Here is an 11040-nt window from a genome sequence, read left to right as displayed (position 1 = left end):
CCTGATCCAACAGGGCTTCTCTTATGTTCTTCTGTGACACAGAGTGTTGGACTGGAGGGGCCACTGGCCTGATCCACCAGGGCTTCTCTTATGTTCTTATGTGACACAGAGTGTTGGACTGGAGGGGCCACTGGCCTGATCCACCAGGGCTTCTCTTATGTTCTTCTGTGACACAGAGTGTTGGACTGGAGGGGCCACTGGCCTGATCCACCAGGGCTTCTCTTATGTTCTTCTGTGACACAGAGTGTTGGACTGGAGGGGCCACTGGCCTGATCCACCAGGGCTTCTCTTATGTTCTTCTGTGACACAGAGTGTTGGACTGGATGACCATTGGCCTGATCCACCAGGGCTTCTCTTATGCTCTTCTGTGACACAGAGTGTTGGACTAGAGGGGCCACTGGCCTGATCCACCAGGGCTTCTCTTATGTTCTTATGTGACACAGAGTGCTGGACTGGAGGGGCCACTGGCCTGATCCAACAGGGCTTCTCTTATGTTCTTATGTGACACTGAGTGTTGGACTGGATGGGCCACTGGCCTGATCCAACAGGGCTTCTCTTATGTTCTTATGTGACACAGAGTGTTGGACTGGATGGGCCACTGGCCTGATCCAACAGGGCTTCTCTTCTGTTCTTATGTGACACAGAGTGTTGGACTGGAGGGGCCACTGGCCTGATCCAACAGGGCTTCTCTTATGGTCTTATGTGACACAGAGTGCTGGACTGGAGGGGCCACTGGCCTGATCCAACAGGGCTTCTCTTATGGTCTTATGTGACACAGAGTGTTGGACTGGAGGGGCCACTGGCCTGATCCAACCGGGGTTCTCTTATGTTCTTATGTGACACAGAGTGTTGGACTGAATGGGCCACTGGCCTGATCCAACAGGGCTTCTCTTCTGTTCTTATGGGACACAGAGTGTTGGACTGGAGGGGCCATTGGCCTGATCCAACAGGGCTTCTCTTATGTTCTTATGTGACACAGAGTGTTGGACTGGAGGGGCCAGTGGCCTGATCCAACAGGGCTTCTCTTATGTTCTTATGTGACGCAGAGTGTTGGACTGGAGGGACCACTGGCCTGATCCAACAGGGCTTCTCTTATGTTCTTATGTGACACAGAGTGTTGGACTGGAGGGACCACTGGCCTGATCCAACAGGGCTTCTCTTATGTTCTTATGTGACACAGAGTGTTGGACTGGAGGGGCCACTGGCCTGATCCAACAGGGCTTCTCTTATGTTCTTATGTGACACAGAGTGTTGGACTGGAGGGGCCACTGGCCTGATCCAACAGGGCTTCTCTTATGTGCTTATGTGACACAGAGTGTTGGACTGGAGGGGCCATTGTCCTGATCCAACAGGGCTTCTCTGATGTTCTTATGTGACACAGAGTGTTGGACTGGAGGGGCCACTGGCCTGATCCAACAGGGCTTCTCTTATGTTCTTATGTGACACAGAGTGTTGGACTGGAGGGGCCACTGGCCTGATCCAACAGGGCTTCTCTTATGTTCTTATGTGACACAGAGTGTTGGACTGGAGGGACCACTGGCCTGATCCAACAGGGCTTCTCTTATGTTCTTATGTGACACAGAGTGTTGGACTGGAGGGACCACTGGCCTGATCCAACAGGGCTTCTCTTATGTTCTTATGTGACACAGAGTGTTGGACTGGAGGGGCCACTGGCCTGATCCAACAGGGCTTCTCTTATGTTCTTATGTGACACAGAGTGTTGGACTGGAGGGGCCACTGGCCTGATCCAACAGGGCTTCTCTTCTGTTCTTATGTGACACAGAGTGTTGGACTGGAGGGGCCACTGGCCTGATCCAACAGGGCTTCTCTTATGTTTTTATGTGACACAGAGTGTTGGACTGGAGGGGCCACTGGCCTGATCCAACAGGGCTTCTCTTCTGTTCTTATGTGACACAGAGTGTTGGACTGGAGGGGCCACTGGCCTGATCCAACAGGGCTTCTCTTATGTTCTTATGTGACACAGAGTGTTGGACTGGATGGGCCACTGGCCTGATCCAACAGGGCTTCTCTTATGTTCTTATGTGACACAGAGTGTTGGACTGGAGGGGCCACTGGCCTGTTCCAACAGGGCTTCTCTTATGTTCTTATGGCTAATGATTGTGTATCTCTATTTTGAAATTAATGCCTTCGAAAAGTAAGTAATAGTAATACTAATAAAACTGGACAGATGTGACGTGTTCCCTGGAAGCTTCTCCATAGGAGTGAACGGGAGAGCTCGGCGTCACGTGTGAATGCTCCCCCACGCTCCCTGCGGGGCTCGGAAGGCGAGCCTCATTGGTTCTCGCGGGGGCACCCTCCGAACGCCACCGGCCAATGGGAGCCCTCAGCGTTCTCCCGCCGGCCAATGACGGCGCGGCCGGGGTCCGTTTCGCGTGGGGGCCGCGACGCCGCGCGCTCCCATTGGGCCGGTCGAAAGCGAGGCGGGCGCCCATTGGCTGCGGAGCAGGAGCTTTGCAACATTCAAACGCGGGCAGCTGCTGCAGCGGGAGGAGGAGGAGAGCAGCGCGATGGCCTCGCAGAACACCGACCCCGCCAATGGGCGCCCCGCACGGAAGGCCGCCGAGCCCGGAGGAGGCGCAGCCCGAGGCTCCGTCCGCAGCAGGTAGCAGGAGGGCTGGGCTGGGCTGGGCTGCTTCGGCCCCGGGAGGGAGGCGCCCGCTGGGCCCGGCTCTCCTCTAATGGGCGCTCTTCCTTCCTTCCTTCCTTCTCTCTCCCTTCTCTGCCCCGCAGGCTGCAGCAGGAGCTCATGACGCTGATGGTGAGTCCGCCGCACCCCGCTCCTTCGCCCCCCCACCTTCCCCAGGGCGCAACTGGCCGCTTGGGTGCTGTGCTTGAGTGCGCGGACTCTGATCTGGGAGAACCGGGTTGGATTCCCCACTCCTTCCCTTGCAGCTGCTGGAATGGCCTTGGGTCAGGCAGAGCTCTCTAATCTGGGAGAACCGGGTTGGATTCCCCACTCCTCCACTTGCAGCTGCTGGGATGGCCTTGGGTCAGCCAGAGCTCTCTTATCTGGGAGAACCGGGTTTGATTCCCCACTCCTCCACTTTCACCTGCTGGAATGGCCTTGGGTCAGCCAGAGCTCTTATCTGGGAGAACCGGGTTGGATTCCCCACTCCTCCACTTGCACCTGCTGGAATGGCCTTGGGTCAGCCAGAGCTCTCTTATCTGGGAGAACCGGGTTGGATTCCCCACTCCTCCACTTGCACCTGCTGGAATGGCCTTGGGTCAGCCAGAGCTCTCTTATCTGGGAGAACCGGGTTGGATTCCCCACTCCTCCACTTGCAGCTGCTGGAATGGCCTTGGGTCAGCCAGAGCTCTCTTATCTGGGAGAACCGGGTTTGATTCCCCACTCCTCCACTTTCACCTGCTGGAATGGCCTTGGGTCAGCCAGAGCTCTTATCTGGGAGAACCGGGTTGGATTCCCCACTCCTCCACTTGCACCTGCTGGAATGGCCTTGGGTCAGCCAGAGCTCTCTTATCTGGGAGAACCGGGTTTGATTCCCCACTCCTCCACTTGCACCTGCTGGAATGGCCTTGGGTCAGCCAGAGCTCTCTTATCTGGGAGAACCGGGTTTGATTCCCCACTCCTCCACTTGCAGCTGCTGGAATGGCCTTGGGTCAGCCAGAGCTCTCATCTGGGAGAACCGGGTTTGATTTCCCACTCCTCCACTTGCACCTGCTGGAATGGCCTTGGGTCAGCCAGAGCTCTCTAATCTGGGAGAACCGGGTTGGATTCCCCACTCCTCCACTTGCAGCTGCTGGGATAGCCTTGGGTCAGCCAAAGCTCTCTAATCTGGGAGAACCGGATTTGATTCCCCACTCCTCCACTTGCAGCTGCTGGAAGGGCCTTGGGTCAGCCAGAACTCCCTAAGCTGGGAGAACCGGGTTTGATTCCCCACTCCTCCACTTGCAGCTGCTGGGATGGCCTTGGGTCAGCCAGAGCTCTCTTTTCTGGGAAACCGGCTTTGATTCCCCACTCCTTCACTTGCAGCTGCTGGAATGGCCTTGGGTCAGCTCGAGCTCTCTTATCTGGGAGAACCGGGTTGGATTCCCCACTCCTCCACTTGCAGCTGCTGAAATGGCCTTGGGTCAGCCAGAGCTCTCTAATCTGGGAGAACCGGGTTGGATTCCCCACTCCTCCACTTGCAGCTGCTGGGATGGCCTTGGGTCAGCCAGAGCTCTCTTTTCTGGGAAACCGGCTTTGATTCCCCACTCCTCCACTTGCAGCTGCTGGAATGGCCTTGGGTCAGCTCGAGCTCTCTTATCTGGGAGGACTGGGTTTGATTCCCCCCTCCTCCACTTGCAGCTGCTGGAGTGGCCTTGGGTCAGCCAGAGCTCTCTTATCTGGGAGAACCGGGTTGGATTCCCCACTCCTCCACTTGCAGCTGCTGAAATGGCCTTGGGTCAGCCAGAGCTCTCTAATCTGGGAGAACCGGGTTGGATTCCCCACTCCTCCACTTGCAGCTGCTGGGATGGCCTTGGGTCAGCCAGAGCTCTCTTTTCTGGGAAACCGGCTTTGATTCCCCACTCCTCCACTTGCAGCTGCTGGAATGGCCTTGGGTCAGCTCGAGCTCTCTTATCTGGGAGGACTGGGTTTGATTCCCCCCTCCTCCACTTGCAGCTGCTGGAGTGGCCTTGGGTCAGCCAGAGCTCTCTTATCTGGGAGAACCGGGTTGGATTCCCCACTCCTCCACTTGCAGCTGCTGAAATGGCCTTGGGTCAGCCAGAGCTCTCTAATCTGGGAGAACCGGGTTTGATTCCCCCCTCCTCCACTTGCAGCTGCTGGAATGGCCTTGGGTCAGCCAGAGCTCTCTTATCTGGGAGAACCAGGTTGGATTCCCCACTCCTCCACTTGCAGCTGCTTGAATGGCCTTGGGTCAGCCAGAGCTCTCTAATCTGGGAGAACCTGGTTTGATTCCCCACTCCTCCACTTGCAGCTGCTAGAACGGCCTTGGGTCAGCCACAGCTCTCTTATCTGGGAGAACCGGGTTGGATTCCCCACTCCTCCACTTGCAGCTGCTGGAACGTCCTTGGGTCAGCCAGAGCTCTCTAATCTGGGAGAACCGGGTTGGATTCCCCACTCCTCCACTTCCACCTGCTGGAATGGCCTTGGGTCAGCCAGAGCTCTCTTATCTGGGAGAACCGGGTTGGATTCCCCACTCCTCCACTTGCAGCTGCTGGAACGGCCTTGGGTCAGCCAGAGCTCTCTTATCTGGGAGAACCGGGTTGGATTCCCCACTCCTCCACTTGCAGCTGCTGGAATGGCCTTGGGTCAGCCAGAGCTCTCTTATCTGGGAGAACCGGGTTGGATTCCCCACTCCTCCACTTGCAGCTGCTGGAAGGGCCTTGGGTCAGCCAGAGCTCTCTAATCTGGGAGAACCGGGTTGGATTCCCCACTCCTCCACTTGCAGCTGCTGGGATGGCCTTGGGTCAGCCAAAGCTCTCTAATCTGGGAGAACCGGATTTGATTCCCCACTCCTCCACTTGCAGCTGCTGGAAGGGCCTTGGGTCAGCCAGAACTCTCTAATCTGGGAGAACCGGGTTTGATTCCCCACTCCTCCACTTGCAGCTGCTGGGATGGCCTTGGGTCAGCCAGAGCTCTCTTTTCTGGGAAACCGGCTTTGATTCCCCACTCCTCCACTTGCAGCTGCTGGAATGGCCTTGGGTCAGCTCGAGCTCTTTTATCTGGGAGGACTGGGTTTGATTCCCCCCTCCTCCACTTGCAGCTGCTGGAATGGCCTTGGGTCAGCCAGAGCTCTCTTATCTGGGAGAACCGGGTTGGATTCCCCACTCCTCCACTTGCAGCTGCTGGAATGGCCTTGGGTCAGCCAGAGCTCTCTAATCTGGGAGAACCTGGTTTGATTCCCCACTCCTCCACTTGCAGCTGCTGGAACGGCCTTGGGTCAGCCAGAGCTCTCTTATCTGGGAGAACCGGGTTGGATTCCCCACTCCTCCACTTGCAGCTGCTGGAACGTCCTTGGGTCAGCCAGAGCTCTCTAATCTGGGAGAACCGGGTTGGATTCCCCCACTCCTCCACTTGCACCTGCTGGAAATGGCCTTGGGTCAGCCAGAGCTCTCTTATCTGGGAGAACCGGGTTGGATTCCCCACTCCTCCACTTGCAGCTGCTGGAACGGCCTTGGGTCAGCCAGAGCTCTCTTATCTGGGAGAACCGGGTTGGATTCCCCACTCCTCCACTTGCAGCTGCTGGAATGGCCTTGGTCAGCCAGAGCTCTCTTATCTGGGAGAACCGGGTTGGATTCCCCACTCCTCCACTTGCAGCTGCTGCAATGGCCTTGGGTCAGCCAGAGCTCTCTTATCTGGGAGAACCGGGTTGGATTCCCCACTCCTCCACTTGCAGCTGCTGGAATGGCCTTGGGTCAGCCAGAGCTCTCTAATCTGGGAGAACCAGGTTTGATTCCCCCCTCCTCCACTTGCACCTGCTGGAATGGCCTTGGGTCAGCCAGAGCTCTCTTATCTGGGAGAACCGGGTTGGATTCCCCACTCCTCCACTTGCAGCTGCTGGAATGGCCTTGGGTCAGCCAGAGCTCTCTTATCTGGGAGAACCAGGTTTGATTCCCCACTGTTCCACTTGCAGCTGCCGGAATGGCCTTGGGTCAGCCAGAGCTCTCGCAGGAGTTGTCCTTGAAAGGGCAGCTGGTGTCAAAGCTCTCTCATCCCCATCTACCTGTCATGGGGAAGGAAGGGAAAGGATTGTGAGCCACTGATTCAGAGAGCAGGGTGGGGTATAAATCTACAGTTTTCTTCTTGCAAGGACTCTTATCTGGGAGAACCGGGTTTGATTCCCCACTCTTGCACTTGCTGGAATGGCCTTAGGTCAGCCATAGCTCTCATAGGAGTTGTCCTAGGAGGGCAGCTTCTGGGAGAGCCTCTCTCAGCTCCACCCACCTCACAGGGCGTTTGTTGTGGGGGAGGAAGGGGAAGGAGATTGTGGCCGCTCTCAGATTCAGAGTATAGGCTGAGATATAAATCGAATACCTTCTTTCCTGCCTAGATGTCTGGCGACAAAGGGATTTCGGCCTTCCTGAGTCGGACAACCTCTTCAAGTGGATTGGGGACCATCAACGGAGCTGCAGGGACGGTGAGCTGAGCTGTGGGGGGGGGGGGGGAAACTGGCACCCCCTAAGACACTCAGCTGAGTCTCTGGGCATGTGCAGAGCGCGTCCTCTGTGACCCCAGGGGGAGGAGCTGGAGAAGTGCGGATGGTCTCGATCCAGGCAGGAGCTTTCCAGCCTCTTTTGGGGGGGGGGCGCCAGGGCATCTCTCCCCCCCCCACCCCCCCGAGCAGCTGTAGTGCCCAGGGGGCCCTTCCCCACCGCCCATTAAGCCTCTCGAAAGGCCATGGGGGGAGCAGTTGTGGCAAGGCATTAAACAGGATGCACCTGCCAAAAGCCACCACCCCATATACTCAGGACTTGTGCTCGGTCCCTTTTATTCCAGTTCTTTTATTCAGAGACTAATTTCAAATCAGCAGGGCAGTAACAGCAGAGATTTCTGTCTCTTCGGATTGAAACCTTGTTGCTTGTTTCCTGCCTTCTCTTCAGTTACCTCAGTTAATTTTGGAAAATCTGGCTGCTGGATATGCCTTGTTAGATCATCTTTTAAAATGTGTAGAGGCTTCCAGGGTGGCACCTCTCGCCCCACCGTCTACTCACCGCAGGGGTGGGGAGCTTCCGTCCCGAGGACCGTATATGGCCCTCAAGGTCACTTGGTGTGGCCCTCGGGCATTGCTGGGCGAAACCGAGCCATGTGGCAGCCTCCCTGGGGCCTGGCTGGCCAGCGTGGATCGTGGGGCCCAGACGCGCCGTGCAGCAGCCTCCCCAGGGCCAGGCAGGGATCATTTTATGGGAAGGGCGGGGATATAAGCCATTTTATGGGAAGGGCGGGATATAAGTCATAGAATAAATAAATAAATAAATCACAGGGCCCAGATGTACTGTGCGGCAGCCTCCCTGGGGCCGGCTGGCCAGCGAGGATCGTGGGGGCCCAACGGCGCTGTGCAGCAGCCTCCCGGGGGCCTGGCTGGCCGGCCACAATCGCTGCAGGGCCTGGCGAAGTAACTGTCACAGTTCACTTTGCACTCGATTATCCAGAGGGTGTGGCCTAATATGCTAATTAGTGTGTTTACTAATATGCTAATATTAGGGGATGTGGTCTGATATGCTACTGAGTTCCTGCTGGGCTTTTTCTAGAAAAACGTTCTGGACCTATGCATTTGTCTAGGGCAGCGGACGGTGTGTGTGCCAGATTAGCTCTCCCCACATGACTTCAAATAGAAAAACAATTATTTGCATTCATTTTGCTGGCCTGAATCATTCTCCCTCAGTGGAGCACTGCTTTTGAAGTTGATAATTTTTTATGGCTCACGAATGATGTTGTAAATATCCGTATGGCCCTTGGCAGAAAAAAGGTTCCGCACCCCTGACTTACAGGGATGGGGTTTTGCTAACAATAGTTGGGAGAGGAGAGATAGAGGCTTCTTCTGTGTCTGATGGGTGCTTGCATTTGCCCCCAGGTGTACGAAGACCTGCGGCTACAGGCTGTCTTTGGAGTTCCCCAGTGGGTACCCATACAATGCGCCACCGTAAAATTCCTCACCCCCTGCTACCACCCCCAACGTGGACCTGCAGGGCAACATCTGCCTGGACATCCTCAAGGACCAGTGGTCAGCTCTCTTCGACGTCCGGACCATCCTCCTCTCCATCCAGAGCCTGCTGGGGGGTGAGTAGGAAGCTCCTTGGCCATGGGCAGACCCCTCCTCTCCTCCCAGTGAAAAATTGGTGGTAATTTAGTGTACACAACACACCCTTATTTCCTTTGGAGAGCCAGTTTGGTGTAGTGGTTAAGTGTGCAGACTCTTATCTGGGAGAACTGGGTTTGAATCCCCACTCCTCCACTTGCAGCTGCTGGAATGGCCTTGGGTCAGCCAGAGCTCTGACAGAGTTGTCCTTGAAAGGGCAGCTGCAGTGCGAGCTCTCTCAGCCCCACCCACCTCACAGGGTGTCTGTTGTGGGGAGGGGGAGGGGAAAGGAGGTTAAGAACATAAAAGAAGCCATGTTGGATCAGGCCAATGGCCTATTCAGTCCAACACTCTGTGTCACAGAAGAACATAAGAGAAGCCATGTTGGATCAGGCCAGTGGCCCATCCAGTCCAACACTCCGTGTCACAGAAGAACATAAGAGAAGCCCTGTTGGATCGGGCCAGTGGCCCCTCCAGTCCAACACTCTGTGTCACAGAAGAACATAAGAGAAGCCCTGTTGGATCAGGCGAATGGCCCCTCCAGTCCAACACTCTGTGTCGCACAGTGGCCAAAAAGTTCTCGCTGCTTTGTGTCACACAGTGCCCCACTGTCTCTCTGAGCCCTCTTCCCCTTCTTTGCTGAGAGGCCTGAAGCCAAGGTGTGGGGCGCAAGTATTTCTGACTGCATATTCTCCCACTGTCCCCCCCCCCCCCCCCACAAGGGCGTTCCAAGTGTGCTGTTAAGCTCTGGCCTGGATCTTGTGCCCCAATTCTGAGGTGGGGTTTTTGGGTGGGGAGGGCTGATGAGCAAGTTGCCTGCCCTGAAACGGCTTCTGTTTACCACCCCCAGAGCCCAACATCGAGAGTCCCTTGAACACGGATGCAGCGGAGTTGTGGAAGAACCAGGCTGGTGAGTCTTTGGGCCTGGAGCTGAGGCAGGAGCTGGGCTGCAGCAGCAGGGGGGCTTAGACACGGGGAGGGGGTCAGGCTCTAGGGCAGATGAGAGCCACATCCTAAGAATATCCCTCTGACAGATGTTTGTAGAATCCTGGAGTTGGAAGGGACCTCCAGGGTCATCTAGTTCAACCCCCTGCACAATGGAGGAAACTCACACCTCCCTCTAAATTCACAGGATCTTCATTGCTATCAGATGACCATCTAGCTCTGTTTTAAAAACCTCCAAGGAAGGATAGCCCACCACCTCCCGAGGAAACCTGTTAGATTCATAGAAGAGTTGAAGGGACTTCTAGGGTCATCTAGTCCAACCCCCTGCACAATGCAGGAAACTCACAAACACCTCCCCCTAAATTCACAGGATCCTCATTGCTGTCAGATGGCCATCTAGCCTCTGTTCAAACCTCCAAGGAAGGAGAGCCCCCCACCTCCTGAGGAAGCCTGAGGGAACTTAGAATAATAGACTCCTAGAGTTGGAAGGTATCTCCAGGGTCATCTAGTCCAACACCTTGCACTATGCAGGAAACTCAACTCCCCTCCCTGCATAAGAAGGGGAAGGGGGGCTGTCGCTCCTTCTTAGAACGAGGTGCCCCCCAGCACTTTCCTTGGCTCCATCAAGTGCCTTCAGAAAACAGGTAGGGCCTGCAAAGTTTCTGAGTGGCTGCCCAGGTTTTTGCAAGCGTTTTGGCAGCAGCTTCCACCTCAGGACAAGTTTCTTCGCCCCGGCCCAAAAAGACTGGGATGCTTGTCTGAGATGCTTCCTGTGCGACCTCAAAAGTCGCCCCCACTCCCCGCCCGCAATTGTTCGTTAAAGCCCGGAGACTCGGGCTCTGTTGGCGCCCTTCCCCCCACTCTGGCAAGGGCTTGTCCCAGTCGCCTGGCTGCTTGTTGCTCTCCCATGTGCCGGGAGAGGCAGATGGAGAGCCAGCAGCGTGGGGTGCAGGTTAGAGTGCGGATCTGGGCTCTGGATTCAAATTCCCGTTCACGGTGCTAGCTTGCCCGGTGACCTTGGGCCAGAAGACTGGTCCCTGCGAGGGTTGATTTGAGGCCGTGATGCCCTGAGGAGTGCTGCTGCTTCTTCCCACAGCCTACAAAAAACGTCTTCACGAATCCTACGCCAAGCATGTGAAAAGCCAGGATCCCTGACTGCGGCCTCTCTCTCTCTCCACCCCGGCGGTGGCGGCGGCTTCTTTCTCCTGTCCCTCTATGCGCTGACTATGAATGCCAGGTTGTATCATAAGTTGTTTTTAATTTTATTTGGCATTTTGTCTTAATGTATAAATAAATGTGTGTGCTGTGTTTTCTA

At 55.9% G+C, this 11040-nt stretch overlaps 1 protein-coding gene across 1 annotated transcript; it reads left to right on the top strand.

Annotated features, from left to right (window-relative positions):
- The first annotated feature begins 2528 nt into the window (after positions 1–2528).
- On the top strand, positions 2529–11040 carry UBE2C (ubiquitin conjugating enzyme E2 C). Its single transcript, XM_060233170.1, is given in 11 exon segments — positions 2529–2623; positions 2752–2779; positions 7035–7059; positions 7062–7093; positions 7095–7121; positions 8556–8573; positions 8575–8620; positions 8623–8651; positions 8653–8761; positions 9631–9690; positions 10822–11040. Coding segments are annotated over 11 exon segments (528 nt in total). The 3' UTR covers positions 10881–11040.

This window comes from Heteronotia binoei, chromosome 2, assembly GCF_032191835.1.
Source record: "Heteronotia binoei isolate CCM8104 ecotype False Entrance Well chromosome 2, APGP_CSIRO_Hbin_v1, whole genome shotgun sequence".
In the NCBI taxonomy this organism is placed as follows: Eukaryota; Metazoa; Chordata; class Lepidosauria; order Squamata; family Gekkonidae; genus Heteronotia; species Heteronotia binoei.
This window is presented reverse-complemented; position numbering and strand designations above follow the sequence as displayed.